Source organism: Euwallacea similis, chromosome 3, assembly GCF_039881205.1.
Source record: "Euwallacea similis isolate ESF13 chromosome 3, ESF131.1, whole genome shotgun sequence".
NCBI classification, from domain to species: Eukaryota; Metazoa; Arthropoda; class Insecta; order Coleoptera; family Curculionidae; genus Euwallacea; species Euwallacea similis.
Window position 1 is genome coordinate 1,247,411 of NC_089611.1, and position 18,222 is coordinate 1,265,632.

The window sequence follows — 18,222 nt, forward strand, 5'->3', positions numbered from 1 at the left end:
TTCCACAAGTGTTTAATTTGCGGGTCAAAGTTCATAGGCGTAGGTGTCTGCGTTCGTCAAACTCCGAAATTTTATGAACCATCAAAATCCGAAAAAATTGGTCTGGGATGACCAGAGAGTATTTGGAGCCGCCACTCGAATCCTACTCAACAATTCACTCTTTTTCAAATGCCTCCATAGCTGTTCAAACGACACGTTGAAATTCATTAATTTAGCTGTCTGTTTTTGTCAAGTTCCGAATTTTTAAACGTTCCTGTTGAGCTAAATTACATCTAACTGATATTACCAAAAAATTTTCAAAACTTAGAGCCCCCACTGTTGGTCAGGCTCAGATAAAAAAAATGTTGGTCATGCCACTGAAAAACTGATAAATAATTCGCCTTTTCCACAATATTCCTATAGGTGACTATGCAGTCAAATTTCAGTGACGTGCGCGCCTTTTTTTCAAGCAAGTGATTTTCAGTATTGTTAACCATTCAAAATTTGAAAAAATCTGTCGAACGAAGACGAATGTCCCCGACAGTAAAACGCGTGTTTAATTCCTCATTTGCTTCATTAACTTCTATACCTCTTCGAGAATAGACATTCTGATCGGCATGGTAAATTTACACTTAATTTCTAAGCAGTAATGGATAATCTCATTATTTCTGATATACGTAAGTTAATACATGACTATTTCCTGCCCATGATAACATTAAACCCCATTAATCCAGCCCTACCCCAAATGAAACCATCTAACAGCCATTTTATTCAGTACTTGCACACGCGACAAAATTTATTGTTCTTCGCCTGCGTGCATAATTAGGTATTACATTACCATCTACCATCACTACCACTACTTCCTACGGCGTTTTTATGGCGTGGTTTCGTCGTCTGACGACCAGTTTTGTTTATTTTGTATAACTCTTATGTGCCATGATGGGAGTCTGTTAATTCGACCTGCACCACTCCTTTTTTCGGCGATGTACCTTCACCATCCTGGGTACTCGTGGTTCCGTGCATATGAGTGACCGAAACTGGGTTATCACCAAGTTTTCAATTCCTAATACCGCTCATGGTAAGTAACTATTTATTTTTCTCACATGTATGTGCAGGCGATTATTAGAGAAGGAGCGTGGTATTGGGCATGGAAGGATACCGACAAAGACAAAGAGAGTTAACCTAGATTTGTTTGTTATTTAATATTTAATACCAACATGCGCGATGGTGCATTGCAGTAAAGTAATCGTCTGTTAAGGTTCGATGTTGTAATAGGCGCACTTGTATGGTGTGTGTGGGTCGTGGTACCTTATACGAGGGAGGAAGCAATGTATGACATGTGCTGCAAGATTTACCCAAACTGGGGTCGATCATCGATCATGTTCACCTTTAATATAGATATTTCTGTCTAATGACGGTGTATTGACAATAACGTTATGTGGGTTTCATGAAAAAAAAAATGTAGAAAAATAAAGATAATCATATCAAAAACTCCCTTTTGGAAATCGTGGAAAACCTCCTCCTGGTCTTAATCCTGGTATTTTAAAAACCAAGAGGGATGGGTATAGGGTCGCCTATAGGAAAATTAATCCTAATGAGTCGCAAATTAAAGAATCGCATAATGTGCAGGATGTTCTGTTCAAAAAGAAGAGTTTTAGCCCCTCAAATATAGGGGGAATGATTTTCCGAAATTTCTAATTCCATCCAAAAGTTAAAATTACTTGAAAATTCATGAAGATAGCTGTGGGAATAAGTATGTACACATATATGATATAACCTGTGATATACGTGGTTATATGAAAAAATAGAGTTTTAGGGTCTCAGCCACAGCGACAATAAATTTTCAAAATATAGAAATTTTGGATCCGTACAGACTCGCATTACTCAAAAACTGACAAAAATACTTATAGCGAAGTGTATTACAGAACTTGTTCACTTTAACTGGTGAGTTCATATTATTCAATAATTATACTGGGTGTCCCATGGAAATAAATCCAGAATTTCAAACGAATCGCGTCAAAAGCTGAATTAAAAGCACGGGAAACGTAGTCCGATGAACTCAATAAGAGATCTGTGATAATCCGCATGTTTGATTTGGTAAAATGTGTGTTTGTGAAAAGAATATACTTAAATAAATTTGCTTTTTTTTTGGCGGGAAATTGAAAGGGATAAAAGTTTATTCCTGAAAATTTTAGAGACAAAAGGTTGGTGAGAAAAATAAAAAATGGGCAGTGAAAGCGAAGTCTCCATTAAATCTGATGTAAAAACCAATTTAAGAAGCAGTCCTTCGGAAGTTTTTAGTTCCTTGGAGAGTTCTTTTGTAAGAGCTCTTCGAGAGTTTATCTTGACTTAAAACTCACTTCAACAGCTCGTGTCCAAACCGGTCTTCATGCAGTGCTAGTTTTACGAAAAAAATTTTATGTTAAAAATGGCTGAATTAGTGGTGATTCTGACCATCGACATTGCCTTGGAAAAAGTCCATGATTTTCTGCGTAATGGACCTTGGGGCAGCGAGCTCAAGAACAACGTACAAAGCAATTTATTTCACTGTTATAAATAATGCCCCTCAAACAAATTTACAACAATGAAGAACCCGGTCAACGAAGTACTAGAACTAAGGGCTAACACACATAGGCGTTCTATGGCTAAGAGGCAGTCATCGGCTAATTTATTATCTCTTTAAAGCGTGACACTTAGATGAATAGCGAGATTGATCTTTTATTGGTGTGTAGCAAGTATACCGATTTAGCAAAACGGGGTTGTCCCTTAAATTGTAGTTCTTACAAAGAAAAGGAGTGAAAGCTTTATTATACAGGGTCGCAGGTTTTGAGAATAATGGATACTGAAATCTGGCCATGCCGGGTATATTGCCAAAAAATGGCGACGTACATAGGCGTAACATAAGGGTACGTTATGTGTGGCATAAGAGGAAGTTTTTGGGGTAGTAAAATATACATTTTATCGGATTTAACTGAATAAATTTTGGAATACTCGAGCAAACAGAAAGAGCCAGGAAACTGGTATAAGCATTTCAGCACGCAGATACTCGAATTTACTTACTTTTCCTCACGTACTTACTCAATTTTCGAAAGCTGTGACTGTTTTTGCGTTCGAGGCTTTCCGCTTCGCTGACTGCAATTTTAATTTAGAGTTTTTGCAACCGGTACTTTATTTCAATTTTTTTTTAACTTTATTTTAACAAAAATCGAATTTCATTGCGAACAAAAATGGCAATACAATCTAAAGTTTATTCTTTCCACACCAAGAACATTTTCTTAAGACAGTGGACAAACACTAGGCCTCGATTCTCGAGGCAGTAATCGAAGATCTGCATCCGCAGCGAGTTTACGATTTTCTTATCAGAGGCGTTGAGACAGAAACTTGAGCTGGCACCTGTGGGTGCGGGTGGTTTGAAATTATTTAGTCTATAGATGAAAAGGAATGAATTATTTGCAAAAGTTTAGCTAACGTTTTTGTGATTTTCACGTGATAAAGCGTAAAAGTGACGGTTCATGTCCGCAAACGGGATCGTAAAATTGAACTTTACGCCCAGACGTACAAAGAGGGATTTCGCACCATTTTCTCAAACTCGATTGATTGACATCGATTTTCTCATTGTGTGCTGGTCCTTACTCAAAAATTGTTCTCTAAAACCCCAGTTTTTATGGGGCGTAAATGCATGTTTTGGAAATTTCAAATAATCTTCATAGGGTCTAATAAGCCATTAGCGTGTAATGATGCTAAGAAACTCGATAACTTTCCAAAATTACTCCTTTTTTTGAATTTTTTTTGTTCTTGACTGAATTGAGTTTAAAATGCAAACTCCAGCATCTAGATTGCTTAAATGCAAAAAGTTCATATTACGGAGAACTTCTGCAGCTCTCAGTAAACTGACTCTATGGTGTAATAGAGCTTGGGAGAGCCAACTCAGGAACTAGTTACGAAGTAATCTATTTGAGTGTTAAATAATGAACTTCAATCAGATTAACAGAAGTGAAAAACTCGGACAACAAAGTACCGGTCAACGCGATAATTCCACCAAGAGAGAGAGAGAGAGAGAGAGAGAGAGAGAGCTGCAAAAGTACCTAAGTACTAAAACTGAGGAATAACACGCATAGGCGTATTATGTCCAAGAAGAAGTCATCGGCTAATTTATTATCTCTTCAAAGCGTGACAATTAGATGAATAGCGAGATTGATCTTTCACTGCAGTGTTGCAGTTGTGCTGATTTAACGAAACGTGGTTGCACTTAAACTTCAGTTCTTGCAAAGAAAAGGGGCTGAAGTTTTATTATACCCAGCAACGCGTTTTTGAGAATAATGGGTACTAAAACCTGGCCGTGCTGGGTATTTTTGCAGAAACTGGTGATGGACATAGGCGTGACATAAGAGTACATTACACTAGAAGCCAGTGGCGTATCATAAGGTTCAACGGTTTTTCATGTTTCGCGTCTCGTATATTTTTTGACTGATTGATTTCAAATGCAAGATTTTCAAATACACAGGACTTTATTTTACAGACAGTGGTGGGTCTCGGGGTGGGCATAGCTGAGCCTCCGGGCACAACAATGAACCGTCCAGCTATATGTGTACTGAAAATGAGAGAAATCTGGATATTTAGACATACTGTGGGAATGAGAATATTAAGGTTTCGCATTAAATTTATTGCGTCCATTAATGAATATTATCTAAACATCTCCGGTCTCCAAATAATCCCAAATACCTACCACACATCCATCTGCTTACATTGAGGCTGTACATAAACTTTCGTCTGGCAATGTGACCCTGCTCGACTTCATAAACTTAACTGCCAGTAGTCTGTGGACATTTGTTTATCGTTGTTAATGTTGCACGTTTCTGTTTCAGGTTCCATCAGCCATCTAAAAGCAACTAGAGGCAGAGGCACTGACAGTCTATAAATAATAGATGCGATCATCTGTTTACATTAAAACCTTTCAGCAATTGGTCGCAAGGATTGGCCATTTCTATTTTTAATTGATTTTTATTGTTTTGGTGGTAAACTGCTGGACGGGTGAGTCGTCCATTTTAAAACGATTGGGGATTCCTGTGAGAGAGCCATTGGGGCAGTTCAGCGTGCGTGCAGTTTAACAATTCTAGTGCGACAAATGCACAAATTCTCTCCTGCATGATCACATAACGCGTTATTTCGGCTAAAAACTGTGGCGCAAGCATTCTAGCTCGGAAGGCGCACGTTTGACTACACAATGTCAATAAGCTGATAAGAAAATCTTAATCCCGTCACCTTTTATCGCACACCATTGCTGAAAGCCAAATCCACACAGTGTATTTATAACCGCGTAATGTGGTCCACCATCATGCCAATAAGCATCAGTTAATTCAGTGTGCCTTCGATTCGATTAATGGACAAAATGTGCGGGTCTTTGATCGTGCGGATCGGGGCCTTTGTCCATCTCTTGCTGGTCGTCCATTGCGTTAACGTGACCTACATCCTGAGGATAGATGGCACCCACTTGCAGCCCAGCTGCATCGCTGAAGGCCTGGAAAGGTACCAGGCTTTGGGATGGGTATATCCAGTGACCGCGGCTGGAAATGCTCCACCGAATGCCAGTAAGTAATCCAACCGTTCACGCGTGAGTCATCATCATCAGTCCATATGCGTATAGAGTCGTTTCGATTTTAATTCACGGATGAAATAATAATGATTATGGTAAACACGGTGATGGGTTCAAGGACGCATGCTTGCTTAACTCTTTAATCAACAATAGCTTGTTAGTCGAGGGTTCTAAAGGAGAGAAAGTAGCACCATTGCCATAGGCCTACTGCTAGCTTTATAAGTACCTACTCAGCAGGTCGGTGACGTGTTTATGCCCCCAGCTTTCGAATGATTTATAAACGGGCTGTGTAAATCATTGTTTCTCGATTCACTAATAGTGGATGCTTGAAAATAAGGTTCCACATGTGAAATAACAAGATAACGTGAAAGCGATGCAGCTGGAGCGAATTCCGAGAAGTTTCTTTAGTTGAATGATTCGGGAATTACGACAGTTCATAAGAATTCACATTAATTTGCATGTTGTGAATCTTGCATCGATAGAGGTTGCTGGAGCGGTGGAGTTGCACACCGCTCTCTATTAAAACTACCTGGGAATTCGCCCTTCACTAAGGGCTCGAACTAACATTCTTATTAACGTTTTGGTGAGAAGTCTATCATAATCTTCAGAACCTACGGAAACAAAGTAGAAATCCAAAATAAACTGATCAACTGAAGCGTATAAGAGGTGAAATTGTTTGAATTCAGATTTTACTGGGTTTTCTGATGAGGATTCTAAAGTGCCCGGAAAGCTATGCTCGGAAGCTCCTGAGCCTCAAGTTTTATATGCTTTTCACAGCCATCTTCACTGCTTGTTTCAGCTTTGAGACCCGAGACAGTCTGATCTGATATACATCGCAAGGGGGGGGGGGCTAAACTAATAGAACTCACAAGAAAATTTCGGAAAATATTTTATCACAGCCGAACTCCAAATAATAATAGTTAATATGTATAGAATATACAACCACACCTAATAAGCAGTGAAATATTCACGTTTAACATGATTTCTTACTTGCATAGCAGCAAATTTAAATAATTTCAATTAAGAAATATGGTTCTAATGTTACAGCACGAAATCTCGTTTAATTAGCAACTATTCAAAAAACTGCTGTAGATTGATGCTTTTACCCCTTTGGATGGCTGCTTTCATCATTGCACTGCAAATAACTGCACCTTTTTTGCGTTATTCATTCAGATTTAAATAGGGATGAACAGTTATTTAAAATGAGTCGATTCTCAATTTTGCGATAAATCTAAGCCATCAGAGAAGTCTATATGATTTCCTCATTCTCTCCACCGTTCATATGAATAGATAAATTTAGTTTTATGTATGTATCAGTTTTGTTCTAGTCGATAGTGTAATGGCACAGCCGTGTTAAATTCGAGTTATTTTCAGCTGTAAAGTATATTCCATCCATCGACAACGACTACAACTGCAAGTTCTCCAAAAATGACAAGTGCAACGTTAAATGGGCAGGCCGGGATTGGCAAATTGATGAAACATCATCAAGGACAAGGGAATTCATCGACGACAACAGATGGGAAGGTATGAAGTTACAATTTCTACTTTAACGTCATTAACTCTCATTTGGTCGCAGTCAAACAGATAGTTTTCGATTCTGGTAACGATGTTGTCATTTGGAACCTCACATGCAGTAGGACATGTCAAAAGCGAAAGACACCGAACATGTAACGCTCTATTTTGATTGATTCAAAATGAATTTTCAGATTATATTTCGTACAGTTTTTAGCTATTTTTCTTTGCGGGTGAAAAAAATTCGATGAAGATTCTGCCTTTTCCCTGAAAATCCCCAAAACAGGAGCAAAAGTCGCTAGAAATAGCGGAACTTCTTTAGAACTCGAAATTTACAAAGAAAATAAACTCTAATCGTTCTTATGAAACCTATTAAAATGTCTTATTTATGGGGATTTATCAAAGAATTTTGATAATTTCTAATTAGATATATTCTAACTATGGGATTCTCGCACGTTTTTTCATTTAATAGAAAAGTTTTGAAATAAAATTTGAAGGATGAAATTAGCACGAATAGAGCATTACAAATCCGTAAAAACGCGTAAAATTTCGTTAAAATTAAAAACATGTCCAAGAACCTCTATATTTAAGAAACGAGGCATAAACTCCTAAAAATAAAAAAAAAAACTTGGAAGTTTACGAGGAATAAAAACTTAACAATAATTCTCAGGGATTTGTTGGGGAATTTTGATAACTCCATTTTTATAGTTTCAAATTTCCTGTTTTTCCTTCTTTTGAAGATGAATTTTTTAGTCAAATTTGAATTAGCATAAGCAGAAAAAGTAGGAAAATAAATCGCAACAAAATGTGATTTCTGTAATTTACAAGCATTTTCCTCTTACCCTTTCGACTCGACAAACGTAACCACCAACAGCCAACCCTATTTCCCTTGATATTATCTTTGACAATTTTTACCTAAAATTTGCAGACTTCCCCACTGTCCTGATCTCCAATGCCACTACCGACTTCCAAAATAGATTCTACTTGGAAAGTTCCACCAAAGTAGGATTCTCCATTAGAGCTCTTGGACATGTTGAACTTTTCCTTTGCACCGGATGGAACCCTGCCAATTATCCCTGCTACTACTTCCACATCGATAAGCAGGAAATTTACTTCACCAAGATTGCCATGTTGACCCCCCAAATTAATTACAAAGAATCTCAATTGGAATATTCTCAAGTAAGTTCCCATTAACGATTAGGAATTAAGCTTACTAGTTTTGTATGAACCTGCAGGTGGCTTCGAATGTGATTTCTTTCGATGAATGGCGAAGCTTTGAAATTTCAGTAAGTGATACTGGAAGTGTTACTTTGATGGATAAAAGTAACTCTGATCGAACTTTGATCAATCATACCGACACTGAGCCTCTTAAACCTTCTTACGTGTTGATGCGCAGCCAAGAGCTGAGCTTCTGGAAAATTGCAGAGAGTGAGTAGTTTTGAATATAAATCAAGACGAAAATCTAAACAGTTTTTTTTGTTAATTTTGCGATAATATAAAAAATCTCTTTTGAAAATCGCAAAGATCTAGGAATATTTTACTCGCAAAAATAGCAACTTTTTCTGGGGAAAAATGTCGTAAAACTCAAATGAGATATACCACAATGTATCACTCTGATCATAATTTTCTTCACACTAGGGCAGTAAGTAAAGCTTCTTTTTTTTACGTCCACTTTGAACCACTTTTATTAGAGGGCTCCTTTCAACAACTGTAGAATGTGTTCTTGACAATTAAATGAAACACTCAAACTACTTTGAAAAACAATGAGTTTCCACACTTATCAAAAATTTCCAAAAATGTTTTGAGAGTTTCAAGGAATTCCAAATCTGCGAAAATCTACTGAAAATTGATTAAAATCTGATGATAATCATACAACTTTTCATTTTTTGTTTTTTTTTTTATTATGTGTTTGTTTATATTTTTTTAACGGTTAAGTGATATTTCAGCTTCAGGACTCGACTGATAGGTATTTAGTCATATTTTTTTTCAGACTTTTTTATGTACACCGATACAGCACAGATTTCGCGAATGGGACCACAAATACAAACCACTTACAAGGATTTGTGTATTTCCATGTTTGTGGCCACTTGTAGCTATTGCCAAATGACGTTCTTCTATATGAATGGTACGACCCAGCAGGAACTGAAGTACGTGGGATCCACGGTAAGTTGCCCTTGTTTTTTTCCCTTATTTTTGTGCGTTATTACAGTGGAAAATCTCGAAAATCGTGCAATGAAGAAACACTTTAAACTATGGGAAAATTGTACTTTTATGATATTTTAAATGAGAAATTTTTTTTTTAAGTTTTGGTTTCATGCAGCTCTATAATTTTTTTTAAGTGATGAATTCTTTATTATTAACTTTAAAAAAGAGAAAAAACTATATATTTTGTTTTGATTCCAGAATGATAAGTGGATAGAAATAAAATTGAAACAGGAAAATATAAAACTGTCCAAATTCAATCTTTTTGTCAAAACCGAGTTCCTGAACAAGCCAAAAGGGACCGATAAGGGATTTTGGGCGTATGACAGCGTTAGAGTTTGTAACGAAAACGGTGAGTTTACATTAAACTGAACCTTCGGAGCTTCTGCTTTTTTGCAATTTTTGTCACTTTAAGTATGTAATCTTTAGTGATTTTTGATTGGAATTAATCTTAGGGAGGAATCTTCGCTAGGTACTGAAAAAACAATAATTTCCTTTTTTTCGGGGGGTTGTTAACTTTAAAAAAGTTTTAAAACGATTTTAAAATTTCCAGGTAAAGAAGTGTTGGACATTCATATTCTTTTATATAACTGTTTTTTGATTTTGGGACCGTTATTTTTTATTTTTTGGAATTTTAGAAATTAAATTCTAAGGTCTTCCTAAAGATCAAAGCGTTAATTGGCACGTAACAACGTGAATTAAGTTTCTTTATTATGCAATTGGTGTTAAAAATTGTTTTATTGCACTAAAGAACTAATATACAACGATCAAACTTACAATATAACTGTTCACAGAAAATTGTGAGGAAGAATGATGTGATTTCAATGGTTAAGGGCGGTTTTTTCTTGTTTCTTTTCACTGAGTCGGAATGGGCTCCAGTGGTCTATGGCGCCAGACGTCTTTGCACAGAATAATACATATAAGAGATAAGATGGGATGAAAAGCAGGTAACCATAAAACAACGCAGATGGCCCCCATATGGTACACATGGCTACAAAATTCGTCTTAATCGAAATTCTTGATGTACAGGGTGTAACATATCATCATGGAGATATTTTAGGGGGCGATAGTATTCTACAAAGCAATTAGAAAGTGCTAATAGACTCATGGTCAAAAACACACCATTTTCGATATATAGAGTGGCAAAGTTTTACATTTTTTCTCATATTTCGCGTTTTTTTCACTTATGTCTTTTGTGAAATATTTAATCAAATCTCTTAAAATAAAAAATAAATGTAAGCAAAAACAAAATTATAAAAACTGTTAAAAATTTTAAAAAATGTCCTGTATATCGAAAATGGTGCATTTTTGACCATGGGTCTATTAGAATTTTTTTATTATTTTGCAGTTTTATCATCCCCTGAAATATCTCCATGATAATATGTTACACCCTATATAGGGACGGTTAATTATGGATCCTGGACACTGGTCAGATCTTTGTTTTCTTTAAACTTAACATCACGTTGATATTTTTAGGGTTCCTCCTAGTAAGACCTTTGCACTTCCCCCATCTGCCATCTGGGACATCTGCCAGTATCACATTAATTTTAATCGCTTTCTACGACTAACAGCCCTCCTAGAAAAAATCGATGACATCTGTGAGTCATTGTTATTATGCACCCCTAGTGTAAGTCCTCTAAGGCCCCAGGAGACTTCTTGATCTCATAAAAAAGAGAAAGTTCCATTAAATCTTTTCCGTCTTCTTGCTTTATCCCTTCTCAAATATCAGCTATTTATTGCCTTAATACATAGGCTTCGTTTATATTCAGTTTTTATTGTAAGGTGTCATTATGATTTGGCCACACATTTTGGGTTCCTATTCCCTTCCATATGATCTATGTAACTTGACTCTACTGAAGACATTTTCTGGTGTAAAGTGGCGATTATAAATATTCTTGCAACTGCATTAAGATATGGGGAAGCTTAAAAGCCATGGGAGGTCATTGTCCATTGAATCTACACCTTTTAATCTCTAGATTTTGAAAATGATGATGGAAGGTTTGTTTGGATGGATGGAAGGTCACTCAGGAAGTACCTGAATTTTAACCTGCTTGAATTTGAGTTTAATTTGAATCAACTCTGCTTAAAACAAGTTTTGCCTTGTAATATGTCTCAATGCATGTATTATACAGTCCTATTGAGAGATAGGTTGGACGGCGGTTATTAAAAATTTCGCTCAGGACGGCCTTGGTATGAAGTAAGCAGGTACGTATTTATTCTGATTTGCGATAAAGCATTCAAATACGTCGTCTAAAAGTAGTTCTCTCAGTCCCAGTGTGCCTCGTCGTCCAAAAAAGTTATATTTGGATATTCCTGTACCTCCTTGCGTGATTTATCACATATGAACATTTTTAATTTCATTTCTGATTTGTAGCAGTCTTTAAATCTAATGCTGAGAGCTTTGATATTGGAAACTTTCCTGCACTTACATATTGACTCTTGCAGTTAGAAAAATGCATTACTGCAAAATAGGACATTTACTTTATTATTACTAGTAACATATTTGAACATACACATTTTAAAGAGCATCTGACTGTTAAAATACTTAACATCTAGAGAATTACACGGAAAGTGGTAGAAAAATACATTTAGTGTAAGTGCTTAAAAATAATTGCAATTTTATTTACAAATATCTACATATGGACAAAAGATATATACAATACACACATACAAAAATAAGTCATTCTTCCTAACATGCATACACCACACTTGCTTTTTCTCTATCACAAAAGCCATTCCCTCCTAATCAAATAATTACCCCTGCTCCTCTGAAGAAAAACGTTTATAATATGAATACAAACTCATTGCACCTTACAAAAAGCACAATTAAATAATTGATTCACCAACCTGCTAATCTACACCCGCTTTCCTGCTGTTTCCGGATCGCTTCTCCGTCCTGCAGCAATCCGTCAATAACCTCCTGAAGAAACATACATAAGTATATATAATAAAAATTAGCAAAATTACATACAAAAATAAATCACTCGCTTTCGAGCTGATTGATGTCCGTAATCTGCTTCTTCTCTCCATCCAGGGCCACAAAAATCTTCCCTCTCCTCGTCCAGCAGTTCTTCACTCCCACCAAGGCCCTCACCTTCCTGAAGAGCACCAATCTCTCATAAATGAGATTCTCAAACACGAGCATCCCCGTCCCCTTGAGCAACCTCTTGGAGTTGAAGACATCATTTCTGATCCACCGATTAACAAATGCCACCACCAGAGGTCTGCTGCGATTCTCCTGAGGAGGCCCCATGCGATAACAGAAATCTATATCACCTGGGGTTATGTGGATGCCCATATTTCTCTTGACCATGTCACAGAACTCATTCTGAGCCCGATAGAGCGTGTCTCGGTTCTCCTTCATACCGTGGACCACTAGGTTGTTGAGCAACAACTCCTGCTTAAGATCTGAGAGCTTGTTGTCAGTGTTGAGTATCTCAGTTCGCACTTCAGAAATCTCCTTGAGGGCTCGGTGTTCGAAAGAGGTAATTCTTCTAACGCAGTCCTCCAAGTTGGCGGGAGGTGTGGCGGTTTCTTCATTGCCCAATAGTTCACTTTTGAGTTCTGCGAGGCCGCTCTGCAAGCTCAGCTCTAGCTGCTGGACTCTAGTTAATAGATTCTTATTTTCTTCGGAAAGGCTCTCGGCTTTAGCGCTGGAGGCGAGATGTTTCAAGTTTAGCTTAGTCATATTGTTAACACCTTAGAAAATCGTAAGTAAATAAATACGTTTTCCCGGAAAACTGAAATGCTGCTTTGAGTGTATAAATAAAACTGTGTGGGCAGATGGGTATAGAGTGCTTTTAAAAGGGCAAAAGCGCCACCTGAAGGCTTCAATCGAAAAGTGTATTGATCGCATCTTTAAGGTTTTCTATTGGTGTTGCCATGACAACGCTAGGGTGGTGAGAATGGGGGTTTTGGGCAAATATTTGGCTTTTGTTCCTTAAGGGCCTATAGAAAAAATCCCCCAGTGGCGGAACGTTATTAACTATCCAAAGAGGCAAAAGTTTTTTTGGTTTTCGCTATAAATTCTAATAATTATTTCCTGATTTTTTTTTCATTTTATTTTTATATTTTTGCAGAAGTAAAAGTGACCTACTTGCAGCTCAACCAAACCTTTGAAGAGGACGACAGTAGCGTCGATCAAATTTCCTGCCAATTGATCAGAAAACCGAGTTTCCGGCCGCAGTCCTTCCAGTACGACAAAATCGAAGGTACCGGCTGGTTAATGCTTTTCAGTGTGCAGGATTGTTTTATGCATAATGGTAGACCACCTCTTTTCAGACCTCCCCTTGAAGGAGAAAACTGCGAATGAGACGAGCATCACGTTGAAGTGGGTTGACGAGGATTTGGACCATTATTTGACGTATTTCGTTTTTTATCAGGTGAGTTCTGTATTGGCTCGGTTTAGCAGCATTTGTGCTCCGAATTTCAAGCTGCGGAATCCCTGTTTCCTCTGTCGAAATCAACTGACGAAAAACTGTTTCAAATTTCGGAAAAAATCTCTGTAAAATGAGAATGGGACATATTATACCTACATACAAAAATCCTACAATTATTCACCTTTAATTGGTTTTTACTAGCGCTTCTTGTAAAAATGTTATTTTCCCTTGACTGACCTTTTTCGGGCTGCTTATTTAGAAGGGGAACACAGTAACGAACTCCATAGGTGGCGCGTTTCCTTGGTGTCCAATCATATTGAAGCTGTATTATCGGTTTTATTTGAGAAACAATCAGTGATTTAGTTCTCTCCCTTGAAACTTCTAAATCAATGACGGGCAGAAGAAATCTTTTATAAATCTCACGATATTTGACCAATTTAAAGTATCAGCAAAAACGGTACCCAGGAATAACGTCAAAATGGCTTATGTTTGTCGCCAATTTACTACAATAAAATTGCTTCAACATTGTAATTTCACGCTATTCCACAAGAAAGTTCTATTCGACTTAACACAGGAGCATGAAAATTCCTTAGGAAGGAGAGACCTTAAAATTACCTCCCCGAAACAATCTTGCGACCGCGCCGTAATCAAGTACACGTCATTTTGACGTCATTTAATATGTTTACAACGTCACAGTGATGCCAGTTCTAGAAATATCAATGAATTTGGCAGTATTTTGGTACTTTTTGGTGTTCTGGTCGGAAGCTACATGCACTTCATATGTGTCGATCTCCAATATAAAATGTAGTGGAAAACAAGGTTCCCCTACGCCACTGTTTCATTTTCAATTATGACGTAAACTTTAGTATGTATTCGTCCTTGTCATGAAATTAGTCACACCAAAATTCATTGCTGCAGAAAGTCTATTTTAATTGCTGCAATTTTCTAAAATTCCTTTTTCTAAGATATCTGTTAAATATGTCTTCACATGGGGTTCCTTTATGTCACTAGTTCTTATCCAATAAGTTGTTTTGAATGTGCAATTACAAGAGGCTCCTCTACGCCAATGTTATGTATGTTTTATATATTGTTGAGGATTATATGGGGCATATCAATTTTAAACCTCACCATCGGGACCTCGGAAACTAGAGAAGATACGAAGAAGTTTAAATGGAGGCTAAATTATGTAAAAAAACTATTTTTCTATCGAAAATTCAATGCGGCACCCACGGGAAAAAATAAAGTTGATGATGGTAGCCGAAAGACAAAACGTCGGATAGCAAATCTCAAAATATCATCGTATAGCTGAGAAAAAATGTTAATGAAAATGTATATGTGGTTTTGGGCTTCCTTGTCAAATAACGCAAAAAAATAAATAAAAACGAAATCTCCAATTTTTCGTTTTTTTCGGTTATTTTCAGAAATACTTGAAAAATTCAAATTTTTAAAACGATATTTGGCCAAGCGCTAAATTACGTAATTTTATCCTCCATTAAAATTCTTCGTATCTTCTCTAGTTTCCTAGATCCCAATGGTGAAGGTCGAATTTGAAATGCTCTGTACATCCCAAAATTGGTTAATTTTGAAGTGTCTTTTAAGAATAATTCTATAGGGACAGCACATAAGCTATTGCTTCCTTAGCCAATCTCATTGCAAATTTTACTGTTCAAACACGATATTTTAACAATTATTGACACTGAAATTCATGATGCAGATTGGTCATTTTGAATGTTAAAATTTTTCATAATTGCCATCATTTCACGAAATCAACTTCATGAAATGCAGGGCTCCTATGCCACTGTTTGTTTATCAATCTAATGACAAATTGTATTCTATGTTTGCACCACATTTTGAGGATTATACACACCAAAATTTATTGATGCAGACGATCCTTTTGAGCTTGTGGCGACTTTTCGAGATTAGTACCCCCTTTTAAATTGTGCTCTTACTAACTCTTAGGACATCAATAGCCTCCCTATGCCACCATTCTTAACCAATGTAGTGTAATGTTTAATTAGTGGTGTAGATTTAATTTAATAATTTTTTCAGGGTAATGATCTTTGTGCCAGTGATATAGGCACGTCCCCTAGACTGAAATCGGGAGGATTCTTGATCACAAAACACAACGAAATCACCATTACCCAGTTGGTTCCCAACACTCTGTACAACATTACCATATCGTCAGTCCTGCATGAAAAGGATAAAGTTATTACTATCTACACCTTGGAAACAGGTACAAAAAAGTTTCCTTTGAAGGGAAAATTGTGAAAACTACTTATTGAAAAGATTGAGTAAATTCACCAAAGTATCTGTATCGAATGATCAAATAACTACTCTCAAATTGCAGATGAACCTACTCTAGAGGAACTCCCCATCCAAATGCACATTCAGTCCTTGGAGAGAGCTGTGAACATCTCCTGGGCTAAGCCGGCTTGTAATGCTCAATTCGGAAGGCTTGTTTACAATGTAATAGTGTTCAATGAGCAGCTAGGTTTTCAGAAAGTTCTGGAATTGCAAGACAAGAACTCCTATTACATTGAGGGGCTGCGGGCTTATACCAAACACAATTTAACTATCACCACGGCGAGGAATGGAAGGAATCTTCTTAAAGGAGTTCATACCAAGAATTTAACGTATGAATTCAGCACATTGCCCGGAGGTAAGTTACGAGATGAAATAAATTGACGAGATAGTTCCAGTGAAATATAGTCAGTTTTCTTAAAGACAAGTCAATAATCTTTCGTAAGAGAATTTTTCATCTCACTGACTCTTGTGAATTTAAAGACTTCCGAGTAAAAGTTTCCATCTTTCCATAATTTTTTCTCAGCTGCTCCTCCAGTTCGCAACTTGGAGCTCTACGCCATTGGCCCCAACAACGCCTATTTACGCTACGACCTCCCCTCTAATCCCGGAGGCATACCTGTTGAGGTTGAAGTCACCAGATGTAATGTCCTCTCAAGAGCCAAATGCAAATCGGCTTTCTCTAGTATCGCACGGTGCGAGCTGTGGCCCAAGAAAATGTGCGTGAAGGTGGATTATTTGATGCCCAACCAGAACTTCACGTTCAAAGTCAGCGTTAAAAATGCTAATACTAATATTTCGGGGAAGGACACGGAAATTCGAGGAGAGAGCGTTGAAAGAGTACCAGCCCCTCCCGAAAATGTTACCTATCAAGTGGTGGATTGCCAGGAGAGTACCGATTATTGCCATTTGAATATTAGCTGGGTTCATCCATATTATCCCAATGCTACGATTAGCGCCTTCAACATCATTTTGAACAGTACATATTTTAATTCGTCTTACTCGGAAGAAGACCAAACCATACACGAGGTGTACAAGATAGTGAATAATACATATTTTCCTAGATATTCATATCAGGTAAGTTATTTTTTCCACAATCGATCTCACACATTTCACGCGCACAAAACAAATTACCTCCTGTTCCTTCTTGCAATTCTCTTTAAATCAACAACTTCGACAAACCCAATACCTATTCAGCTCATGCTTTACCATCCCCAACAGGTGAAATACGTTCCCTACAGCCACGAATACACCCTATACCTGCAATCCTGGAACAGCAAATACAAAAGTAACTTTGCTACCACTATAGTCAAGACTGCGGACCTAGGGGACCACATCGATCAAAGCCCGAAACTGCTAGGAAATGGGGACAAAGGCATAGTCTTCAAACTACCACATGTAGATCGAAGATTGGAGTCTTATAACATAACCGTTGCTGTGCAGGACTTCAACCGGAGCGTGCCAGTCTTGGCTGATTCTATTAAAAACCGAAAATTGGCAGATAATGTATGTAACCCCTTCGGGGTGACTTGGGTTTCGCAGATTTTAAAGGTAAAACCCAATGAAACGAAGATTATAACAGTGACCGGGCTAGATGAGAAGAGGACTATTAAACCAGAAACCAAATACTGCATCATATTTATTATAACTAACAAATATCGAGGCGAGGAACATGACGTAGTTTACTACGAAAGACTAACCACTCCTGCTGGACCTAAGCCCCCTGAACATGACAACAAAGCCGGCTCTTTTAGCCATCTGTACTGGTTGGCACTGTTGCTTCTATTGGTTCCCATTGGTTTTTTCTTCGTCTTGTAAGTATTTATGCTATTTTTTAAATGAAAATCACTACAATTAATTCTACCAGGTGTATAAAACGGAGAGCTAACAGAAATAGAGCGCGATGCCAAAACATGGAAAACGTCTACGAATCTCTGCCGTTCGAGGAACAGAATAGGAATTACGCCAACAATCGCACCTACGATCAGTTGATCCACAAATAAGTGTACTTATATGCTATTTAACCAGTGTCTGCCGTTATCTGTGATAAAAGAAACCTTAAATTGCGTTAGGACTTATGAGTAACCACATTTTGAACTTTGCGTGACCTCAGAGGTGTTACCATAATAATTTAAACGAAAAAATTATACATATATTTTATGTACAGGGTCATTGGTTATATTTTCACCACTCACCTAGAGGTTTTCCTTTTAATCTGAGAAGAAAAAGTTAAATACAAAAGTTGTAGATAATCAT

General features: G+C 37.2%; 2 protein-coding genes across 3 annotated transcripts; one reads left to right on the plus strand and one right to left on the minus strand.

The window, feature by feature from the left end:
* The first annotated feature begins 703 nt into the window (after window positions 1-703).
* Window positions 704-18,199, plus strand: LOC136419649 (uncharacterized). 2 transcript variants are annotated; one of them, XM_066406151.1, is made up of 14 exons: window positions 704-1,057; window positions 4,845-5,567; window positions 6,947-7,096; window positions 8,013-8,263; window positions 8,320-8,512; window positions 9,075-9,247; window positions 9,488-9,638; window positions 13,366-13,497; window positions 13,568-13,668; window positions 15,715-15,898; window positions 16,013-16,324; window positions 16,493-17,043; window positions 17,188-17,780; window positions 17,834-18,199. In XM_066406151.1, exons 2-14 carry the CDS (start codon window positions 5,360-5,362, stop codon window positions 17,967-17,969), a joined length of 3,135 nt encoding a protein of 1,044 aa, XP_066262248.1. In that variant the 5' UTR covers window positions 704-1,057; window positions 4,845-5,359; the 3' UTR covers window positions 17,970-18,199. The 2 variants fall into 2 exon arrangements, with proteins under 2 accessions (XP_066262248.1, XP_066262247.1); XM_066406150.1 differs by having other exon boundaries at window positions 705-1,057; window positions 13,553-13,668; window positions 17,834-18,198.
* Window positions 11,785-13,217, minus strand: LOC136419760 (uncharacterized). The gene is made up of 2 exons (XM_066406294.1): window positions 12,258-13,217; window positions 11,785-12,206 (listed from the first exon to the last, which is right to left on the minus strand). Exon 1 carries the CDS (start codon window positions 12,972-12,974, stop codon window positions 12,267-12,269), a length of 708 nt encoding a protein of 235 aa, XP_066262391.1. The 5' UTR covers window positions 12,975-13,217; the 3' UTR covers window positions 11,785-12,206; window positions 12,258-12,266.
* Window positions 18,200-18,222: the final 23 nt, after the last annotated feature.